Genomic DNA, 25,080 nt, shown 5'->3' with positions numbered 1-25,080 from the left:
TAGTGGTGTCATGGAGCAATTTGACCATGGCCTGATTCACGCAGTCTCCTCTGAACAATTGTTGAAATGCTGACCGTATTACCTCCCAAGAGAATTGTCTTCGGTTATAGTCACAGCCATGTATATTCCCCGTCAAGATGATTCCATGATTGCACACAAAGAACTACACTGGACTTGTTGCAAACTGGAAAACAAATATCCTTCCTGTTTGGCCCGGGGGTGTCCTGGGATGGGGCCACAGTGTCTCCTGACCCCTCCTGTCTCAGCCTCCAGTATTTATGCTGCAGTAGTTTATGTGTCGGGGGGCTAGGGTCAGTTTGTTATATCTGGAGTACTTCTCCTGTCCTATTCGGTGTCCTGTCTGAATTTAAGTGTGCTCTCTAATTCTCTCTTTCTCTCTTTCTTTCTCTCTCTCGGAGGACCTGAGCCCTAGGACCATGCCTCAGGACTACCTGACATGATGACTCCTTGCTGTCCCCAGTCCACCTGGCCGTGCTGCTGCTTCAGTTTCAACTGTTCTCCCTTATTATTATTGGACCATGCTGGTCATTTATGAACATTTGAACATCTTGGCCATGTTCTGTTATAATCTCCACCCAGGACAGCCAGAAGGGGACTGGCCACCCCACATAGCCTGGTTCCTCTCTAGGTTTCTTCCTAGGTTTTGGCCTTTCTAGGGAGTTTTTCCTAGCCACCGTGCTTCTTCACCTGCATTGCTTGCTGTTTGAGGTTTTAGGCTGGGTTTCTGTACAGCACTTTAAGATACAGTGCCTTGCGAAAGTATTCGGCCCCCTTGAACTTTGCGACCTTTTGCCACATTTCAGGCTTCAAACATAAAGATATAAAACTGTATTTTTTTGTGAAGAATCAACAACAAGTGGGACACAATCATGAAGTGGAACGACATTTATTGGATATTTCAAACTTTTTTAACAAATCAAAAACTGAAAAATTGGGCGTGCAAAATTATTCAGCCCCCTTAATTTAATACTTTGAAGCGCCACCTTTTGCTGCGATTACAGCTGTAAGTCGCTTGGGGTATGTCTCTATCAGTTTTGCACATCGAGAGACTGACACATGATGCTGCCACCACCATGTTTGACAGTGGGGATGGTGTGTTCAGCTGTGTTGCTTTTACGCCAAACATAACGTTTTGCATTGTTGCCAAAAAGTTCAATTTTGGTTTCATCTGACCAGAGCACCTTCTTCCACATGTTTGGTGTGTCTCCCAGGTGGCTTGTGGCAAACTTTAAACAACACTTTTTATGGATATCTTTAAGAAATGGCTTTCTTCTTGCCACTCTTTCATAAGGCCAGATTTGTGCAATATACGACTGATTGTTGTCCTATGGACAGTCTCCCACCTCAGCTGTAGATCTCTGCAGTTCATCCAGAGTGATCATGGGCCTCTTGGCTGCATCTCTGATCAGTCTTCTCCTTGTATGAGCTGAAAGTTTAGAGGGACGGCCAGGTCTTGGTAGATTTGCAGTGGTCTGATACTCCTTCCATTTCAATATTATCGCTTGCACAGTGCTCCTTGGGATGTTTAAAGCTTGGGAAATCTTTTTGTATCCAAATCCGCCTTTAAACTTCTTTACAACAGTATCTCGGACCTGCCTGGTGTGTTCCTTGTTCTTCATGATGCTCTCTGCGCTTTTAACGGACCTCTGAGACTATCACAGTGAAGGTGCATTTATACAGAGACTTGATTACACACAGGTGGATTGTATTTATAATCATTAGTCATTTAGGTCAACATTGGATCATTCAGAGATCCTCACTTAACTTCTGGAGAGAGTTTGCTGCACTGAAAGTAAAGGGGCTGAATAATTTTGCACACCCAATTTTTCAGTTTTTGTTTTGTTAAAAAAGTTTGATATATTCAATAAATGTCGTTCCACTTCATGATTGTGTCCCACGTTGATTCTTCACAAAAAAATACAGTTTTATTTCTTTATGTTTGAAGCCTGAAATGTGGCAAAAGGTCGCAAAGTTCAAGGGGGCCGAATACTTTCGCAAGGCACTGTATCAGCTGATGTACGAAGGGCTATATAAATACATTTGATTTGATTTGATTTTGATATCCTGAGGCAGCATTTATTGTAGCTGGGGATTTTAACGAAGCAAATCAGAGGAAATTTCTACCGAAGTTCGAGCAACATATTGACTGTAGTACTCGCACTGGGAAAACATTGGACCGCTACTACTCAACTTTTCGAAACGCCTACTAGGCCCTCCCCCGCCAAGTCTGATCACGACTCCATTTTGCTCCTCCCTTCCTATAGGCAGAAACTCAAACAGGAAGTATTCGTGCTAAGGTCTATTAAACGCTGGTCTTACTAATCAGAATCCATGCTTCAAGATAGTTTTGATCACGTGGACAGGAATATGTTCCGGGTAGCCTCTCAGAATAACATCAACAAATTCACAGATATGGTGACTGAGCTCATCACGAAGTGTAAAAGAGATGTTGTACCCACTGTGACTATTAAAATTGACCAAAACCAGAAACCGTACAGCATTCGTGCAAACTGAAAGCACAAACCCCCACATTTAACCATGGCAGGGTGACTGTGAATATGGCCGAATACAAACAGTGTAGTTATTCCCTCGGTAAGGCAATCAAAAAAGGCAAAATGTCAGTACAGAGACAAAGTGGAGTCGTAATTCAACAGCTCAGACGTATGTGGTAGGGTGCACAGACAATCACATAATACAAAGGGAAAACCACGGCTAGTTAATATCACCTCTACCTTACCTGACACCCTAGACCCACTTCAATTTGCTTAAGGCCCAAATAGATCCACAGACGATGCAATCGCCATCGCACTGCACACAGCCTTATCCAATCTGGGCAAGAAGAATACCTATGTAAGAATGCTGTTCATTGACTATAGCTCAGCATTTAACACCATAGCACCTTCCAAGCTCATCATTAAGCCACAGCTGGGTCCTGCACTTCGTGAAGGGCCGTCCCCAGTTGGTGAAGGCAGGAAACAACACCTCCACTTTGCTGATCCTCAACACAGGTGCCCCACAAGGGTCCATGCTCAGCCCCCTCCTGTACTCCCTGTTCACCCCTGACTGCGTGGCCAATCATCAAGTTTGCTGACAACACAACAGTAGTAGCCCTGATTACCAACCATGATGAGGAAGCCTAGACGGAGGAGGTGAGGGCCCTGGGAGAGTGGTGCCAGGAAAATAACCTTTCACTCAATGTCAGCAAAACAAAATGAGCTGATCGTGGACTTCAGGAAAGCAGAGGGAGCACACCCCTATCCACATCGACAGTACTGCAGTGGAGAAGGTGGAAAGCCTCAAGTTTCTCGGCGTACACATCACTGATGATCTGAAGTGGTCCACCCACACAGACAGTGAAGTGAAGAAGGCGCAGCAGCGCCTCTTCAACCTCAGGAGGCTGAAAAAACCCTAACTAACTTTAACAGATGCACAATTGAGAGCATCTTGACGGGCTGTATCACCGCCTGGCCCACAACCGATGGGCTCTCCAGAGAGTGGTGCAGTCTGCCCAACGCATCACCGGGGGCAGATACCTGCCCTCCAGGACACCTACAGCACCCAATGTCACAGGAAGGCCAAAAAGATCATCAAGGACATCACCCACCCGAGCCACAGCCTGTTCACCCTGCTATCATCCAGAAGGCGAGGTCAGTATAGGTGCATCAAAACTGGGACTAAGATTGTGTATTGTTGTGAACTGTTAGATACTACTGCACTGTTGGAGCTAGGAACACAAACATTTCGTTACACCCGCAATAACATCTGATAAATATGGTTATGTGACCAATAACAATTGATTTGATTCGAGGTGTGTCTGTTTCTTGAACACTGTGAAGCATTTATTCGGGCTGCAATTTGAGGTGCGAGTAACTCTAATGAACTTTTGCTCTGCAGCAGAGGTAACTCTGGGTCTTCCTTTCCTGTGGCACTCCTCATGAGAGCCAGTTTCATCATAGCACTTGAAGATTTTTGCAACTGCACATGAAGAAACTTTCAAAGTGCTTTAAATTTTCTTGACTGACTGACCTTCGTGTCTTAAATTATTGATGGACTGTCATTTCTCTTTGCTTCTTTGAGCAGTTATTGCCATAATATGGACTTTGTCTTTTACCAAATAGGGCTAAATTCTGTATACCACCCCTACCTTATCACATCACAACTGATTGGCTCAAACGCATTAAGGAAAGAAATGACAAAATATTACTTTTAAAAAGGCACACCTGTTAATTGAAATACATTCCAGGTGACTACCTCATAAAGCTGGTTGAGAGAATGCCAAGAGTGTGCAAAGCTGTCATCAAGGCAAAGCATGGCTACTTTTAAGAATATACTGTATGTGTCACGATCGTTTAAAGATGGATTGGACCAAGGTGCAGCGTTGTAAGCGTTCATGATTTTTAATACTGAACTCCGACAAAACAACAAAATACAAAACCGAATGCAAAGTTCTGCATGGCTAGACAGCAACTATGCGAAAACAAGATCCCACAATCTAAGGTGGGAAAAAGGGCTGCCTAAGTATGATCCCCAATCAGAGACAACGATAGACTGATTGAGAACCATACCCGGCAAAAACATAGAAAACAGAACATTGAATGCCCACCCAAATCCCACCCTGACCAAACCAAAATAGAGACATAAAAGTCTCTCTAAGGTCAGGGCGTGACAAATGGGGACAAAGATCTTACTTTTTGGAGAAATGTCCTCGAGTCTGATGAAACAAAAATAGAACTGTTTGGCCATAATGACCATCTTTATGTTTGGAGGAAGAAGGGGGAGGAGGGATTGGTGCACTTCATAAATAGATGGCATCATGAGGAAACAAAATGATGTGGATATATTGAAGCAACATCTCAAATGATCAGTCAGTAAGTTAAAGCTTGGTCGCAAATAGGTCTTCCAAATGGACAACGACCCCAAGCACACTTCCAAATTTGTGGCAAAATGGCTTAAGGACAACAAAGTCCAGGTATTGGAGTGGCCATCACAAAGCCCTGACCTCAATCCCATAGAAAATGTGTTGGCAGAACTGAAAAAGCTTGTGCGAGCAAGTAGGCCAACAAACATGATTAAATTAAACCAGCTCTGTCAGGAGTAATTTACTTATTGTGGGAAGCTTGTGGAAGGCTACCCAAAACGTTTGACCCAAGTTAAATGATTTAAAGGCAATGCTACCAAATACTAATTGAGTGTATGTAAACTTCTGACCCACTGGGAATGTAATGAAAGAAATTAAAGCTGAAATAAATCCTACTCTCTACTATTATTCTGACATTTCACATTCTTACAATAAAGTGGTGATTCTAACTGACATGAGACAGGGACTTTTTACTAGGATTAAATGTCAGGAATTGTGAAATATTTTGTATTTGTATTTGGCTAAGGTGTATGTAAACTTCCGACTTCAACTGTAGCTCAAATTGGGGGAGGGGGGTTCACACCTAACTTGGCTATTAGACAATTCTTTAGTAAAGGTTGAATAGTCTATAGTTCAACTAATGGCCCATCCTAGAAACGCTGTCAGCAGAATTCACAGCTTGCTACGCGTGTGAAAAACTAATAATAATACTTTTTCCCTTTTCCACATGTTAAAGATTCCAAATGATAAAGTGTTTTTAACCACAATCGGACCCAACCCCAATTAATACATTTGGGCACAGTTGATAGCGTACTGGACTTCGGGCTAGAATGTTGAGGGTTCGAAACCTGCTCCCTGCTTGTTTCATTACATTATTATGCCGGTCTCAAAGCAAATAGGCTGGATTGTTACTCCCATCTCATTCCTCGCCCTCTTCCACGTGTCATTTCCCGTCTGAGTGGCTCGCTTGTTGGAGTGCTGGCAGGATATGGCAGTACCTTCGATTGTGTGTCAAGAATTCAGCATAGCAAGTTTGTATGAAGGTCTGGTTATTCATGGGCAAATAGTAATATGCTCTAAACCGCTCTGGTGAAAAACAAACTTTGCTGCCCTGTTCTCAATCGTCCACATGGCTGGGAGAACCTCCTCAGATTAATGAAGATGAAGGGAGTTAGATATGCATAGGAAGTGTACTGTTTTTTTCTGTATACTTGAATTACAAATCAGCCTTTACTTAAATCATGTTTCTAGTCTATTGCATAGTTACAATGTGTAATCATTGATGTCCCAGGAGTGGTAAACCCCGTTGAAGTGTATAATTGTATAATTGTAATACATACATGTAGACACAGCATCATTCGAAGAATGGAGTTTGATACACCTGGTATTGGATATGACTGAGAAAAAAAACATGCTAAATAGCGATTTTCGGGAAATTAACTTAACAGCAAAAAATATGCACAATAGATTGTCTCTACATTAACTAACATATTATTTTCAATTGTAAATGTTTTGATTGACTCGTTATGACATTATAATAACTTACATTTGCTTCCACCGTATTGTTTTGTCAGCCATCTTTGCTGAAGAAAGTCACCAGTGATGGGTGGCTCGCGTCAAATTCGTCACTGGAATCACTCAATGTGATTGGTCATATAAAAACGTTGGGACCCAAATGCATAATGAGTGCTCTAACTTCCCCTTGCGGTGGTCTGGAGCAATGACGCCGTGACGCTGGCTACCTCTATATCCCGCAGTGTAAGCTCGCAACTTTTAAAGGCGGAACCACTGTATTCACATCACCAAATAATTTATTAAGGTCTACAGTAGCCTCAACAGCACTGTAGGGTAGCACCATGGTGTAGCTGAAGGACAGCTAGCTTCCATCCTCTTCTGGGTACATTGACTTCAATACAAAACCTAGGAGGCTCGTGGTTCTCACCCCCTTTCATAGACTTACACAATAAGTATGCTCTTGCAGCAGGAACTGACATATTGTCCTCCCAATCAAAGCAATAGAGGATAATCTAGTGTTGAAAGCATAAGTTACAGCTGGCTAGCACCTACATTTCATAAAATGTGGTGAGTAGTTGACTTAAAAAAAGAGAAAGACAATAGCAGAACAGTTTTGAACAAATGCAATTCTTCTAAAATGAAGAAGCAAGAGAGAGAGAGAGAAACAGCAATATTTTGTGTTTATTTTCTATTTCAATTTCTGTTTACTGCTAGCTAACTGTACACTGTACTGCGTGATTGTAGCAGGTTTACTGACGCGTTAGTTATAGTATCTATGTTGACTTGACGTTAGCTAATATGGTGACAACAATGTAGGCTTTGTGTAGCAGTTAGTAGTTATGATATGAAGGTTTGGCTCTGAAATGTTTTTTCACCTGGTCACAGACTGATTTATTGTGCACTAAAGTCCACAAGTGAAGTGAAAAGATTAGAGGAGAGTGTGTAGATGCAAGAAGGAAATATCCAACGAGTAAAGGGATGATGGTGTTTATTTGTGGCTGCTATGAAAGTGAACTGTGTTTATGTGTGATTAGGGGTGTATTCATTCCTCCGATTCTGTTGAAAAACATTTCTTAAATGGAATGAAACAAAATGTGGATAAACATACCTGCATTTGTCCCATAGAAACTCTAGTTTGCAATTCTTGGACTATGATTATGATTACACCCTAGATCAGCTAGATGCAGGCAAGATTGTGCAAGGTAGTTTTTTGAATGTGTCAATGTGTCACCTTGATTACTCAAATTTCTTTGGACTTATGCACCTATGTTGTAAACTTTCATTCAAAAGTTAGGTTGTAGAAAACTCATGATGGGTATGTATATGGAAAATGTGAGTGTCTTGTATGGTTAGAGGGAAAATGTTTCTATCATATAGTAGCCTTAATTAACCTATCAATGTAACATTGAGCTGTGTGAATGGAATATGAATGACAGTCATCCAATATTCATGCTCAAATTTGTTTTATCACCCTCCCTCCTCTGAAACGGCACCAACCTCCACTGGTGTAGATGAAGGGGAGGAGACAGGCTAAAAAAAAAAATTTAATCCTTGAGATAATTGAGACATGTATTGTATATGTGTGACATTCAGAGGATGAATTGGCAAGACAAAAGATTTTAGTGCCTTTGAACGGGGTATGGTAGTTGGTGGCAGAAGTACAGGTTTGTGTCAAGAACTGCAATGCTGCTGGTTTTTCAGCTGCGTGTGTCATCAATGGTCAACCACCCAAAGTTTATCCAGCCAACTTAACACAACTGTTGGAAGCATTGGTGTCAACATGGGCCAGCATCCCTGTGGAACGCTTTTGACACCTTGTAGTCCATACCCCAATGAATTAAGACTGTTCTGAGGGCAGAAGAGGGTGCAACTCAATATTAGGAAGGTGTTTCTAATGTTTGGTGGAGTCAGTGTATATTACATGACTGCTCCTGCAGGCACACATCTGTCCCGTAGGCTCTGCATCTGTCCTCGTGCTCCTAGACCTTAGTGCTGCTTTTGATACCATTCGATCACCACATTCTTGGAAACCCAAATTGGTCTACACGGACAAGTTCTGGCCTGGTTTAGATCTTATCTGTCGGAAAGATATCAGTTTGTCTCTGTGAATAGTTTGTCCTCTGACAAATCAACTGTACATTTCGGTGTTCCTCAAGGTTCCAATTTAGGACCACTATTGTTTTCACTATATATTTTACCTCTTGGGGATGTCATTCGAAAACATAATGTTAACTTTCACTGCTATGCGGATGACACACAGCTGTACATTTCATTGAAACATGGTGAAGCCCCAAAATTGCCATCGCTAGAAGCATGTGTTTCAGACATAAGGAAGTGGATGGCGGCAAATGTTTTTCTTTTAAACTCTGACAAAACAGAGATGCTAGTTCTAGGTCCCAAGAAACAAAGCAATCTTCTGTTGGATCTGACAATTAATCTTGATGGTTGTACAGTTGTCTTAAATAAAACTGTGAAGGACCTCGGCATTACTCTGGACCCTCTCTCTTTTGACGAACATATCAAGACTGTTTCAAGACAGCTTTTTTCATCAGAAACGTTCTGTCCAAAAATAATGCAGAAAAATGTATCCATGCTTTTGTCACTTTTAGAATAGATTACTACAATGCTCTACTTTAAACTTCAGTTAGTGCTAAACACATCTACTAGAATCTTGATTAGAACCACAAAATGTGATCATATTACTCCAGTGGTGGTCTCTCTACACTGGCTTCCTGTTAAGGCTAGGGCTGGTTTCAAGGTGTTACTGCTAACCTACAAAGCATTACATGGGCTTGCTCCTACCTATCGCTCTGATTTGGTCCTACATACCTACACGTACGCTACGGTCACAAGATGCAGGTCTCCTTATTGACCCTAGATTTTCAAGGCAAACAGTTGGAGGTAGGGCTTTCTCCTATAGAGCTCAATTTTTAAGTCTTTATTGAAGACTCACCTCTTCAGTAGGTCCTATGATTGAGTGTAGTCTGGCCCAGGGGTGTGAAGGTGAACCAAAAGGCACCTGAGCTACGAACCGCCCTTGCTCTGCCTGGTCGGTTCCCCTTTCACCACTGGAATTCTCTGCCTCTAACCCTATTACGGGGGCTGAGTCACTGGCTTACTGGTGCTCTTCCATGCCCACCCTAGGAGGGGTGCATTACTTGAGTGGGTTGAGTCACTGATGTGATCTTCCTATCCGGGTTGGCGCCCCCCTCGGGTTTGTGTTGTGGGGGAGATCTTTGTGGGCTAAACTCGGCCCTGTCTCAGGGTAGTAAGTTGGTGGTTTGAAGATATCCCTCTAGTGGTGTGGGGGCTGTGCTTTGGCAAAGTGGGTGGGGTTATATCCTGCCTGGTTGGCCCTGTCCGGGCGGTATCGTCGGACGGGGCCACAGTATCTCCAAACCCCTCCTGTCTCAGCCTCCAGTATTTATGCTGCAAAAGTTTATGTGTCAGGGGGCTAGGATCAGTCTGTTATATCTGGAGTATTTCTTCTGTCTTATCTGGTGTCCTGTATGAATTTCAGTACACTCCCTTTAACTCTCTTTCTTTCTCTTTTTTCTCTTTTAAGACCTGAGCCCTAGGACCATGCCTCAGGACTACCTGGCCTGATGACTCCTTGCTGTCCCCAGTCCACCTGGCCGTGCTGCTGCTCCAGTTTCAACTGTTCTGCCTGCGGCAGAACCCTGACCGGTTCACCGGACGTACAACCTTGTCCCGGAACTTCTGTTTTCAAATCTCTCCCTCTTCCGCAGTCTCTACTGTCTCGAACTCTGAATGATCGGCTATGAAAAGTCAACTGACATTTACTCCTGAGCTGCTGACCTGTTGCAATCTCTACAACCACTGTGATTATTATTATTATTATTTGACCCTGCTGGTCATCTATGAACGTTTGAACATCTTGGCCATGTACTGTTATAATCTCCACCCGGCCCAGCCAGAAGAGGACTAGCCACCGCTCAGAGCCTGGTTCCTCTCTAGGTTTCTTCATAGGTTCCTGCCTTTTTAGGGAGTTTTTCCTAGCCACCGTGCTTCTACATTGTCACGCCCTGACCTTAGAGCCTCTTTTTGGTTTGGTCAGGGTGTAATTTGGGTGGACATTCTATGTCCTTTATTTCTATGATTTGTGTTTCTATGTGTTGGCCGGGTATGGTTCTCAATCAGGGACAGCTGTCTATCGTGGTCTCTGATTGGGAATCATACTTAGGTAGCCCTTTTTGCCTCCTTTCAGTGTGGGTAGTTAACTTTGTTTGTGGCACTTAGCCCTGTTAAGCTTCACGGTTGTTTTGTTATTTCTTGTTTTGTTGGTGACATTTTATTTAAATAAAAGAAAATGTACTCTCACAACGCTGCACCTTGGTCTACTTCCAATGACACCCGTGACATACATCTGCATTGCTTGCTGTTTGGGGTTTTAGGCTGGGTTTCTGTATAGTACTTTGTGACATCGGCTAATGTAAAAAGGGCTTTATAAATACATTTGATTGATCTTAAAGACCTTCTCAAAGGCTCTCAACTTAGCATACTTAATTGTCTGCTGATGGTTGATGGGCTCCTAATTGTAACTGGTTAGAGGTAGGCTTAGACAACCAGAGCATTCACATGCCCCAATGGGGAATCAACAAGCAGTTGTCTGGACTTCTTGGAGCCTTCTTTTTCAAACACTTTGGTGCACAAGTATGTGATACATTTTCACAAGTCTAAGCACAAAATCAAAACAGATCACAATGCTCATATTTCAAAACTGTAAGCACATTTTCAATTGACTGAGTACAACAAACAAATTCACAGTCACTTGTTCATTGTACCAAATCACTTTCAATTTGGATACATGTTCACTCTCAGTATCTGCAGATTTGCTTGTCATGTTAACAATACAATTAGCTATCACTTGCTCAAAACGGATAGCTACTGAACCCAAATGATGTAGTACCTAGTTACCGTATGTAGTTTGATAACTGCTGAACACTACATTTCTATATTTTATACCTCATAAATGTATCAAATGGACATCAATTTATGTTTATATTTTAAACTTACATGAAAGATTTTGCTGTTTGGGGATGTTTTCATTTATATATAAAAGTTCATTCGCAGGTTAAATGTCAATATTAGTTTCAATTTTCAATGTCATATGCACAAGTACAGTGAAATGCCTTTCTTGCAAACTGAAAACCCAACAAGGCAATAATCAATAACAACGTATTACTAGAAAAAACATGAGAAATGAGAATAGGAAATAAGGTAAGTAATTAAGCATTGTATATACAGGGAATGTCATATTTACACTGGAGTGGCAGCAGAATAACAGAGTAGCAGCAGCTTGTATGTGAGTGGGTGTGTGTAGAGTCAGTATAAATGTATGTGCATATTATGTGTGAGTGAGCAAATGATGGAGTGTTTGTGTGTGTTGGACTGACACTGTCAGACCCTTGTGAGTGCAAATTTTGAAATAAAAGGTCAATAAAGACACAAGGTTAACGTTTGGAGCCACTTAAACATATTGTTTTCTTATTTACAATAAGAGTGACTCTAAAATGACACAGTACATTATTTAACATTAAATTCCATTGGGCACAAAATAATCTGAAACGCAACCAAAACAAACTGAAAATGCATCCAACAATTTTGTAGAGTCACAAGCTTGATTTAGTCATTGCATGCTAGGTGTCACGTTCTGACCTTTATTTCCTTTGTATTGTATTTATTTAGTATGGTCAGGGCGTGAGTTGGGTGGGCAGTCTATGTTTGTTTTTCTATGTTTTGGGGCATTTCTATGTTTTCGGCCTAGTATGGTTCTCAATCAGAGGCAGGTGTCATTAGTTGTCTCTGATTGAGAATCATACTTAGGTAGCCTGGGTTGCACTGTTTGTTTGTGGGTGATTGTCTATGTTAATGGCTTGTGTCAGCACAGGTCTCATTTTGTAGCTTCACGGTCGTATTTGGTTTATTGTTTTTGTTACTCTTTTGCATAGTGTTCAGTCTTTCTTTATTAAAGATTCACCATGGACACTTACCACGCTGCGTATTGGTCCTCAGATCCATCTCGCCTCTCCTCTTCAGATGAAGAGGAGGACGGCCGTGACACTAGGACATACTAAACTTAACTAAATGTGATCCCTTACCGAGAAAACAGGCTTCTGGAAAACAGTTGTGCCAAATTAGTTTTGGGGCAAACTGTTGCGATACATTTTGTGACAACTTGTGAACTTCTGGCAAACAATTCTGTATGAATATGCAAACATGTTCAGGTTTTTGGTTACTGTGTGTTAAACAACATTGAAATGTATCTACATGAACTAAATCATATAACTTTAAAATAAACATACTTTTCAGAGAAAAAACCCCCACACTAAATGTAGTAAATATATTCAACAACATGTATTCAATGTCTTTAACCGATTAAAATGAATCCAATAAAATTTGAAATCATCAGCATGGTAATGAAGAAAATACTGGATATTTCCCATATACATTGTTTAAGCTACAACATTTACATGACAGAAATGTGAACAGTATGGGGATGTTGACCTTTAACCTCTTAAGATCCCAATACCGGGACAGTTGTTGCCAACGTGCGCTAATGTGACTAGAATGACGTTGTAAGTAACAGCAATCAATGCAAGGTGTAACCACGGCTATAGTCATTCAGAGGAGTGACTCACTTGATGGATTCAGAGGGATGGGAAAACACAAGGTACGTTTGAACAAGGCTTTATGGGCTTTTTAGTGAGAGGAGTGTGTACCATTGCCATACTTACGCTACTTAATAATATCACATTATTAAGTAGCCTAATTTGATCTAGAACTGGGCAGCCCAATCCTGGTTCTGGAGAGATTGAGATTGATTGACCTGAGAGAGATCGACCTGATTCGACTAATTAGCTGCTCACCAGGACTTTGGTTAGCTGAAGCAAGTGTATCTACTCCTCAGGTCCCTTCTCTGTCAGCTGTAGCTTGTGGAAAACAGAACATTTGGGATGTAAGAGAGGGCATTGGAGTGATCATCTACTGCCATCTAGTGGAATAGTTAGGGTCCCCCTTCAGAATACTTCAGTGCTACAGGAGAAAATAAACTGGTATCTGCTCCCCATCATTATAAATATCTGTGTATTTAGTAAAATACTGTATTACACTTGGAGTTAACACTTAACTACAAACTGTGAAAATAGACCATAATAAAGGAGCCACTTGAGATTGAACCGTAGACACTCGGACTGCAATAACCTTAGCCAGCAAACCTTCATCAATAAGCTTACAATCATGGAGTACATTTACATGCACACTAATAATTCGATATTAAACTGATTATGGCAGTTTTCCGAATATTGAAATAACCCTAAATCGGCGTAATTTCAAAATTGAAATAAGCATACGCTGATTAAAACACCTGGTTAATCTTTAAAATTATTAGGACATGTAAACAGTATATTAATCGGTGTTCCAGCAGTGTATTTGATTTGCGCATGTGCCAGCTTCAGTAGCGCAAGCCTCCCTCTTATGCATGAGTGAAGTATATTCAGAAAAACTGAAAGTATGCATCTTACAAATAGTTTTCACATACAAAAGTTTTATGTCCAGAATCAAATAGCCTTCGCAAAATGAACATGTTCACTGTGGTAGAGCATTGATTTTGATTGCCGAATTTCTTCATTTATTTAAATCCCATCAGGTAGCCTCATTTCAGATGTATCCATGTAAACAGGATTATAAGGGATTTTTGCAAAGCTGACTATCAACAATACTTTTATTATCATTGAGCTGAGAATAATGTTACCTGTGCACTCCTCTAGTGCTAGAATGTTGAATACAATCAAAATAGTTATTTCCCACTGGGAAACAGACAATTTAATGTCTATTCCACATTGGTTCAACGTTGTTTCATTGAAATGACGTGGAAACAATGTTGATTCAACCAGTGTGTGCCCAGTGGGTTGGGAGGTGATTCTCACAGGACTCATTTGAGTTGTTAATTTCCCTCATCACAATGAACTAATGCCTCACTATTATCAGAGACATAGCACAAACGGAACTCATCTATCCAATAGGTGGCTCAGTCAGCAGCAGCCTCTTGCACTCTACGCCTCTAAACTAATTTTCAATGAAGTGATTGATCCTAGATCAGTTAGCCCCATTGCAGCAGATAGAATGTGTGTTTTTAAAAGCTCTCAAAGCAGTCAAAACAATTAGGATGTTTTGTGTAGATTAGGAGATGATATTTAGAGCCCCTTTTAAACCTGGTGCTAACAGGCACAATCAGAATGTGGACCAGGAAAGATCAGGAAAGGTTACCAGTTAGAACCAGGTATAAACAGGGATAAAATAATAAACTCCAACATGCCAACTTGTAAATGTTTATATTTTCTATTGAAGTGATGTTTTGATCTTACCACCATTGTCAGACACATTGAAAACCTGAAAATTTTGGCAAAGGGTAGGGAGGGGGAATTTTAGCAAAGGTAACAGATTTTTGCAACTCTAAATGCCTGTCTCCGTAGACAACACTCCTGGGAGATGGGTGTCATGCAGGTTCACAATCCAGTCCGGCTCTAACACACGGTCCAGCTACTTACGTCTGAGCAGAAAATAAACTGCAAGGGCAAGGATTGTTGTATGAATGTCAAGCACTGACAAAATAAAAAAGTCACCAGACACAAGTTATCTATAAAAAATTTAACTCCTTTATTGTGTTCTCTTATATAAAATAAATACAAAACAGAAACATTGACACCAGGCAAGGGGTTAGGGGGTATAGTAGGCAGAACATTGAATTGTCAGAAGGATAGATAGATTGATGGCTGGACAGATGGATGAATGGACAAATCGATGCAATGAAGGCGGATGAAAACAGAAAGCACAGTCCTGTCAAGTCCCCTCCCTCCCTGCCTTTTTGCAGCGGGCCTCTTCAGGGCAACTCAGTCTTATCTGCCACTTCGGCATGGCCAACCTCTGCCCCCCCAGGGGCCAGCAACGTCCTCCTGTTGTAGTGGTGATGGCCCTTCATGATGCCCGAGTTGTTGTTCTCGTTCAGGATCTGCTTCTGCTTTTGTCGGTTGAGTGACTGGACCAGGCCCAGCACCACGGCTGCCAGCGAGTACTGGCCCTGGAGCTTGCGCGGCTGCATGATGAGCGGGTTGGGCTGCACACGGCCCATCAGGAAGTGTGTGCGGATCTTGCCCTCCTGCTCGCTGATGCCCTTCACGTAGATCTCGCCACGGTACTCAAAGGCGAAGCCTCGCTCCTTCAGGATCAGGTAGGTGTCCTCAGGCACCTGGATCTTGCCACTCACGCCTGTGCTGTCCATGCGGCTCGACAGGTTCACTGTTTTGCCCCAGATGTCGTACTGGGGCTTCTTGGCGCCTATCACACCCGCCACCACCGAGCCATGTGCCATGCCTGCGAAAAAGAAGGACGGGGAAGATGACGAAAATGAAGAGAAGGGGATGGAAAAGGAGGAAGAGGAAGAAAAATAGGAATATGAGATGATTGAGCGGAGAAGGGAAATCGAGAAGAAAGACGAGTGAGAGTTGTAGAAGAGTTAGCTCCACCTAGAGACAAAACTACAGTGTGTTAATGAATTTCAAACACTTTCATAGTCTATTCATTTTGAGTTGTTGCCAGGGAGGGAGCACTTGGGATTTCTTACCAATTCTTAGCTCAAAGTTGTTGAAGGAGTGCTTGTTGATCTCTTGGATGCTCTCATTCAGGGCGATGGCAAAGTCGGCCAGCTCACACAGATGACCCCACTTGTCCTCACATTGCTAAGAATCAGAGTGACATCAGAGAGAACGCAAACCAGATTGACAGTGCAAACTGAATCACAGATTGAGATTATCGTGTTACCAGTGTCAAATGGGGTCAGAATTATGCCACACATGATGATGTACAGATAAAATACCCCCTCTTTAGAAATAAGGGTCAAGTTCTGCGTTTTATGTCTTGTTACACCTTGTGCACAATTTGTCCATATCTTTGTACTGCACCTACACATACAGCATGTACAAGGTAACAGCACAAATCAATGGTGTCAGTGTTAATATATAGCTTTTATGCAAGTCAGGATATGGCCACGAATTACTAAACCACAAAATGTTGATTTTGCTCACTTGTTTTTCTGGTGACAGTCCGGAGACTGCCATGTATGTGCTGCCGATAGTCTTAATCTTCTCAATGTCCTGGAAACGTTCCTCACCAAGCAGCTACACAAACACAAAGACAAACAGGGGAGAGAAGAAACACAAGTAGTCCATTGTTAATTAACTGTGCTCAATATCGCATCACTACACCAAAGGGTAAACAAGATTTGGTCAATCAATCGCGTGATTGATTGACAGAGTAAGCAACTCATTATACCAAACAACCCATTAGCAACTTATAAAGCAATGCCATATCACATAAAAGTGTTTCTTCATCCATCCACTGTGCAGCTTTGCAGCTGCTACCTAAGTATGTGCTGTATCTTGGGGCAAGTTTCAAGTCGGGAAAAGGCACGTCTATTCCTGTCCAAAGAGGCGAGTTATTAGTCGACTGCAGCTGGTTTGTGTCTTGTTCTGGCCTCGTTTGGTGACATTGACACCGTCCGTGAATAACACGGTTCTATGGCAGATTTAGAACAGAATCTCATTGTCAGATACCACCCATTCCACCAGAATTCTCTGTAAAACGATATGAATAGTTTAGTGAAAGATCTCAAACTAATTTTTGTACTCTGTTGAAGCAGAGTGATACCTTTAATTTAAAACATTTCATACCATTGCATCTGACTAGCACAACTGTCAACTGCAAAATCCCAACAACATTTTTGAGTCGCTGGCCTTCCCTGCTTATTTTGATAGTTTGACTAGCGAGGACTCATGCCAAATCTTTTCATTCCTGAGGGGGAGTAGGCGTTGTTGTGTCCTCTTCACGACTGTCTTGGTGTGTTTGGACCATGACAGTTTGTTGGTGGACCAAGGAACTTGAAGCTCTCAACCTACTCCACTATATCCCCGTCGATGAGAATTGGGGCGTGTTCGGGCCTCCTTTTCCAGTAGTCCACTATTGTTATCCTGGCACCACACTGCCAGGTCTCTGACCTCCTCCCTATAGGCTGTCTCATTGTTTTCGGTGATCAGGCCCACTGTTGTGTCGTCGGCAAACTTAATGATGGCGTTGTGGTCGTGCTTGGCCATACAGTCATGGGTGAACAGGGAGTACAGGAGGAGACTGAGCACACACCCCTGAAGGGCCCCTGTGTTGATCAGCATGGCAAATATTTTGTTACCTACCCTTACCACCTGGGGGGCGGCCCGTCAGGAAGTCCAGGATTCAGTTGCAGAGGGAGTTGTTTAGTCCCAGGGTCCTTAGCTTAGTGATGAGCTTTGAGGGCAATATGGTGTTGAACGCTGACATGTAGTCAATGAATAGCATTCTCAAATACAATGCCTTGCAAAAGTATTCATCCCCCTTTGCGTTTTCCAATGTTGTTGCATACCAACCTGCAATTTAAATTGATTAAACATTGTTTTTCATGTAATGGACATACTGTACACAAATTAGTCCAAATTGGTGAATTCAAAATTTAAAAAATGACTTGTTTCAAAAAGCCACTAAATAAGATCTGGTGCAACCAATTTCCTTCAGAAGTCACATAATTAGTTAAATAAAGTCCACCTGTGTGCAATCTAAGTGTCACATGATCGGTCACATAATCTCTGTATATATACACCTGTTCTGAACGGCCCCAGAGTCTGCAACACCACTAAGAAAGGGGCACTACCAAGCAAGCGGCACCATAAAGACCAAGGAGCTCTCCAAACAGGTCAGGAACAAAGTGGTGGAGAAGTACAGATCATGGTTGGGTTATAAAAAACAATCTGAAACCTTGAACGTCCCACGGAGCACCATTAAATCTGTTATTAACAAAATGGAAATATTATTGCACTACAACAAACCTGCCACGAGAGGGCCGCCCACCAAAACTCACGAATCAGGCAAGGAGGACATTACTCAGAGAGGCAACAAAGAGACCAACGATAACCCTGAAGGAGCTGCAAAGCTCACAGCAAAGATTGGAGTATCTGTCCATAGGAACACCTTATTAAGCTGTACACTCCACAGAGCTGGGCTTTATGGAAGTGTGGCCAGAAAAAGGCAATGCTTAAAGAACAAAATAAGCAAACACTTTTGGTGTTTGCCAAAAGGCATGTGGGAGACTCCCCAAACATATGGAAGAAAGTACTCCGGTCAGATGAGACTAAAATTGATATTTTTGGCCATCAAGGAAAATGCTATGTCTGGAGCAAACCAAACACCTCAAATCACCCCGAGAACACCATCCCCACAGTGAAGCATGGTTGCGGCAGCATCATGCTGTGGGAATGTTTTTCATCGGCAGGGCCTGGGAAACTGGTCAGAATTTAAGAAATTATGGATGGCGCTAAATAAAGGGAACTTCTTGAGGGAAACCTGTTTCAGTCTTCCAGAGATTTGAGTTTGGGATGGAGGTTCACCTTCCAGCAGGACAATGACCCTAAGCATACTGCTAAAGCAAGACTTGAGTGGTTTAAGGGGAAACCTTTCAATGTCTTGAATGGCCTAGTCAAAGCCCAGGCCTCAATACAATTGAGAATCTGTGGTATGACTTAAAGATTGCTGTACGGCAGTGGAACCCATCCAACTTGAAGGAGCTGGAGCTGTTTTGCTTTGAAGAATGGGCAAAAATCCCAGTGGCTAGATGTGCCAAGACATACAGCTGTAATTGCTGCAAAAGGTGGCTCTACAAAGTATTGACTTTGGGGGGGAGGGGGGGGGTGAAAAGTTATGCACGCTCAAGTTTTCCGTTTTTTTGTCTTATTTCTTGTTTGTTTCACAATAAAAAATATTTAGCACCTTCAAAGTGGTATACAAACCCCATGCCTGTCTCCTGGTAGCGCCTCCATGCTCTGGACACTACGCTGACAGACACAGCAAACCTTCTTGCCACAGCTTGCATTGATGTGCCATCCTGGATGAGCTGCACTACCTGAGCCACTTGTGTGGGTTGTAGACTCCGTCTCATGCTACCACTAGAGTGAAAGCACCGCTAGCATTAAAAAGTGACCAAAACATCAGCCAGGAAGCATAGGAACTGAGAAGTGGCCTGTGGTCACCACCTGCAGAACCACTCCTTTATTGGGGGTGTCTTGCTAATTGCCTATAATTTTCACCTGTTGTCTATGTAACAGTATAACCTTTAGACCGTCCCCTTGCCCATACCCGGCACACAACAACAACAGTCACCCATGAAGCATCGTTACCCATCGCTCCACAAAAGCCGCGGCCCTTGCAGAGCAAGTGGAACTACTACTTCAAGGTCTCAGAGCAAGTGACGTCACCGACTGAAACGCTATTTAGCTCGCACAACCGCTAACTAGCTAGCCGTTTCACATCCGTTACATCTATTCCATTTGCACAACAGCATGTGAAATTTATTGTCAATCAGTGTTGCTTCCAAAGTGAACAGTTTGATTTCACAGAAGTGTGATTGACTTGGAGTTACATTGTGTTGTTTAAGTGTTTCTTTTTTATTTTTATTTTTTTTGAGCAGTGTATATAGTCTCATCACCCTGTCTAACCCATTTACGATCAATGAAACAAAACAAATTACAAAAAAAGTACTTTTTTGCGGGACAGTGAAAAGGACAATGTTGCAGTTCCCCACCTCGTCAAAGTCGGCAATGATCTCGTTGAGGAGGCGCAGACACTCCACTCCTTGGTTGTTCATCTCTGTTTGGGAGTAGAAGTCGGCAAAGCCCGGGATGGAGGCGAACATCACACCCACAGCATCGTAAGACTGGGAGTAAAGCTCCTGTGGAACAAAATGCGGACAATGTATGTTTAAAGAAAGAGGGGCAGGGGAAAAGCCATTGAAAATTACATATCATGGAATTCTAACAACGTCAGGTAGTTATATACACTTATTTGGAAAAGGTCAAGGATGGAGGGGACATGTGATTTGCTCATATGATTTGAAAAATGAATCAGGAGTAGGCAGCACCATAAGTAAGTGAGTAAACTCAGATATGACTAAAGAGTTTATCAGAGCAATTTTTCCATAAATATACTTTTACAACGGTCAAATTTTAATGGCACATCATACCTAAAAAAAATGGCTGTGTTGGTTCTCGTGTTAACATTTTACTGCAGTGGGCTAAATCAGGGTCACACAGTGTTTCTTGGTAGTCTTCAACAAATCTACTTTGAAACAAAAGTGTAAACCTCACATACATGGTAATGGGCTTCAAAAAAATAAGACACCTGTACCAAGTCAGATATAGAGATATTTGCTCATTTTTGAGTTTGCATCCCAATATGACATTTTATATACTTCAAAGAAGACTGAAATATAACAAAACCGTTCGACAATGAAACACTGGATTTGTAATCATTAATTATAAATCATGAAAAATATGAATGACATTCCACCCATGAGGCGATTTGGTAATTTGATTGCAGGAAAGGGTCTAAGTTAATTTAAATTAGTCTTGTAGATTAACAATACTTAGTCACACATCTAGTTCTTTTTTGTATTTTTTTTTATGTAATGTTTAAAACATACAATATACCTGCAGTGAAGCCACTCAACAACTACATCACATTAGTCATCTAACAGACTCCCATCCAGAGCGACACACAGAAGCAACCAGGGTCAACGCCCACCTTAGTCTACAGATCTAAAAAAATAAATAAAAAATGGGGACCTGAACCAGCGATCCATTAGCCACCGGCCCAAGCTCCCATCCAGCCCTCCGAGGTCCCCCCCCCCCCCCCCCCCCACAGTTCCCCAAGAGCTGTCCCTCAACCATCCGAGACCCCCCCCCCCCAAAAGAAATCAATAAATAATAATAATAATAATTTAAAAAAAATATTCCATTCCCCACCCCCAATACCCCCCACCATGCACCAACGACCAACAAAATGAACAAAAGAGAAAGACAAAGGAAAACAGAAAACAATCATGCAAAAAACAACAAGGACAACAAAAATCATAACAGCAAGGTCAACTGAATATGTTTGAGTGCTGTACACTGTGTGTCCGTCCGTGTTTGTGCACGTGTGCATTTGATGAGAGTGTGTGTATATGCACGTGTACAAACACCTGCACGGCCTCAGGCTCAGGAAAACCGGCATTAGCTGTAAAAACTAAATCTGCAGAGCTTCAACGATTGAATGCCCCAAATATTCAAAATTTTGTTGGTGGCAAGAATTCTATATAATTATTTTAGCTGAAAAGCACAAAGTCTTGAATTTTGCCTCGTGTTATATATATCAACTCATAAACCCTGTACCATGGAATCGGTACTTCAAAAATCTCTTCCCAACTATTTTGCAATCTGTATGACACAGCTGTCAACATCCTGGTCCTCTAATTAAACTGATATAGTTTCCTATTTATGCTATGCTTTTATTCCTCCGGCAGTTTTGTTTCCTTATATTTGGCAGAAAGAGTATTTACCTGCCTCCTCCGTCTGCAACCTGCCTCCTCCATTTTTGGGGTAATGCTGTAATCAATTGGTTGTACTCTGGGATTGAGCAGACATTCTCATTCAATTCTGATAACTCCATGAAGGACATAACTCTACCATCCCAATTTACAATATCATTTAAAAACAAAATACCCTTATCAAACATATTTCCCATAAATACAGGTATTTTATCAACCAGCACATTTGAGTTCAGCTATAATATTTGTTGTAATATTTGTTCAATCTTTTCAGGGGGATGAAACTGAAATTGTAGCCAGCTCTGCAATGCTTGTTTGAAAGAGAGATACTTTGAAAAAAGTATCATTTTCAATTAATCAAAAATGAGACATGGCAATCTGCACAAAGGCAAAAAAGCCATTTTTTAAACAACAAATTCGCTTTTCTTAGTAATCTATTTGAGAACCATTTAGGGTACAAGTAAAACTTTTGAATAAGTGAAGCATTTAGAGAGAGGTTTAGTGCTTTTATATTTGATAATCTCAACCCACCCAATTCATATTCATTATATAGATAGGCACTCTTTATTTTGTCTGCTTTAGTGTCCCAGATAAAGCAAGATATATTTTGCTTGTATGATTTGAAAAACGAATCAGGAGTAGGCAGCACCATAAGTGAGTAAACTGAGATATGACTAAGGAGTTAATCAGGGCAATTCTTCCATAAATAGACAGGTATTTACCTCTCCATGGTTGCAGGATCTTGTCTATTTTTACACCATTTCTATTGAAATTCATTGTGGAGAGCTCATGTATATTTTGTGATCTGAATACCTTGTATGTCTACTTCACCAGTAGCCCATTTTATAGGTAAACTGCAGGGTAATGTAACATTTGTATTTTTAAAAGATCCAATACGTAATATTGTACACTTATCATAATTAGGTTTTAGTCCAGAGAGTCCAGAAAAGTTATCTAGATCTTCAATGAGATATTGCAGGGATCTAGCTAATATAAAACTTGAGTCATCGGCATACATGGACACCTTTGTTTTTAAGCCTTGGATTTCTAATCCTCTAATGTTGCTATTTGATCTGATTTTAATCGCTAACATTTCAATGGCCATAACGAAGAGAAATGGTGACAGTGGACACCCTTGTTTAACTCCTCTTGATAATTCGAAATTCTCTGAGAAGTAGCCGCGATTTACTATTTTACACCTGGGGATATTATACATTACTTTTACCCATTTTCTTTTTCCTGTCGGGTTAGAATTATTTTGTGAGGTAGCCGGATCTTTCCACGATGGAGGATGTTGTACATCCATAGCATAAAGCTGTTCATACTTCCCTCGGGATTCGATTTCCCTTAGGATTTCTTTAGTATCCAGGTTGGCTCTGAACTGCATGCGTCTTTTCCACGACAACCGAATATGTAATCCCGAGTTACAAAATGCAACAAAGCTGTTTTGTTTGTAATCAACATGGCTGTGATGAAAGTTTAAGTTAGTTAGTGCTTCCTTGAATACTTGCACGGAAAGCTCAATGCTTTCCAGTCGTATGCTAATCCGTTTCACCAACTCATCTAGTTTTACCCTTGCCCTTTGCAGGGATGCAAATTATGAGGTACTGTCAAATCATCACCACTAGGGTGCAATGTTAATACATCACAAATATGCTAGTTGATGTAGGCAAGGCATTCATTCAGATAGAATAATATGTAGACTAAAAATAGCTATACAAGTTAGCAGTCCTTTGAATGATACTACATTCGCAATTCATTTATGCAGTCGTGGGTCAAAGTTCAAGCTTATTAAACAATGGTACTGTAAAATAATTGTGTTAACTTAGTAACAGGTTATGTATATATGTATATTTTTCATATGTGGGCAATTGAACAATTATGGTTTAATTAATTAATCTCTGGCTTAATGAGATTAATTTTTTAGTGGATGCTCTTTGCTCCTGTGCATACAGGATTTTAGATATACTATACCATTTTGCTCTAAATTAAACTTAACTATTTGTATTTTATTTGTCTGATACCCCCAAAAATGTTTTTGACTTGAACTGATTAATTGATACATAGTTTCTCTCTCTATCAATCAATCAATCCTCCATAAAAACAACCCATTGCGTTCCATTCGTGACTCCCTGGTTTGTAGATTTGCATCTAGGGGAAACTTCACGCCTGGGACATAATTGTGTCTTCTTTGCAGTGGCAACACATCATTCAGAGCAACCACTATCCAGCAAATGCCTCTGTTTTGCATATAATTCTGACATTCACTCGCAGCACAATATTATATCATACCAGTTAGCAAATAATGTACACAAAATCATTGAATTCTGATAATAAAGAAGCATACTCAACTCCCCATATAATATTATTGTTTCGGTAAATTGTCTTTGAGTAAGGCAGCTTCAGAATGCAGCTGTTTCAGCCTCCCTCCATGCCTTCTGGGCAGCCAGAGAAACCACAGACCGTTGGCGTTGTTGATCTTCTCTGTTTTCGTGTGATTTGCTTAAGGGTGATGTCACTAACAACACAGCAGCACCTACTGGGAAAGCTGACTGAGGACCAGGCAGCTTCTGCCCGCTTGGGTGGCCCTTGGCAGTGCCAGTCCAAGAAGGCTCAAGGTCATTGGTCACAGATAAATCAACATATTTTCTCCGGTAACTTTGATTGGACTGATGTGTGTCAACTTACAGTAGCTGAAAAGATACCATGAAACACAAATCATGTTGATTATCTTATCATTTTAAAAATGTGCGTTATGAAGAAAAAGTAGAGATAAAACGTCTCAGTGCTCATCAGCCACTAAACATTGAAATTAGGCCATCCGTTAAAATAAAGCAAACTGGTAAAGAAGATTTAACTGTGGTTGGAAGCAGTGGCTAAGATCTGTTTTGAGGCAGATATACGGCGACGTGTCTTGTTGTTAATGTTTGATGTCAGACTGTAATACTGTAATATATCTTAACCGGAGAAGCTTGGTAACAGAACGGTGCTTTGGCTGTGTCCCAATACTTTAACAATGTAGCAATATTGTAGACCAGGGTTCGTCAACTGCCACCCGTGGGTGATTTTATTTGGCCCCCCAACCAAAGTATTCAGAGCAAAAAACTCCGTCATTTGTTTATTTTTTTATTTAAAATGTTCATTGTTGGACATAAAATACTGTAAAATCACCAGGAAATCAGCTCCAATTTATTTTAATTTTGGAAATCTGTTCCCAAGTATTTCC

The 25,080-nt window shown here is 41.3% G+C and overlaps 1 protein-coding gene across 2 annotated transcripts in view; it reads right to left on the bottom strand.

Moving 5' to 3' along the window:
- Positions 1-15,049: 15,049 nt before the first annotated feature.
- The window catches only part of adcy8 (adenylate cyclase 8 (brain)), a 285,380-nt gene continuing 275,349 nt past the window's right edge, over positions 15,050-25,080 (bottom strand). The window contains exons 15-18 of one of the 2 annotated variants that reach the window (XM_021612604.2): positions 20,073-20,219; positions 16,498-16,590; positions 16,038-16,152; positions 15,050-15,787 (exon numbers count right to left, since the gene is read on the bottom strand). In XM_021612604.2, coding sequence (XP_021468279.2) covers positions 15,297-15,787; positions 16,038-16,152; positions 16,498-16,590; positions 20,073-20,219 — 846 coding nt within the window. In that variant the 3' untranslated portion in view covers positions 15,050-15,296. The remainder of the gene's footprint in view (positions 15,788-16,037; positions 16,153-16,497; positions 16,591-20,072; positions 20,220-25,080) is intronic. The other variant, XM_021612605.2, reaches the window with a different exon arrangement.

This window comes from Oncorhynchus mykiss, chromosome 8 (genome assembly GCF_013265735.2).
Source record: "Oncorhynchus mykiss isolate Arlee chromosome 8, USDA_OmykA_1.1, whole genome shotgun sequence".
NCBI classification, from domain to species: Eukaryota; Metazoa; Chordata; class Actinopteri; order Salmoniformes; family Salmonidae; genus Oncorhynchus; species Oncorhynchus mykiss.
The sequence above is the reverse complement of the archived record's forward strand: the minus strand, read 5'-3'. Positions and strand labels throughout refer to the sequence as shown.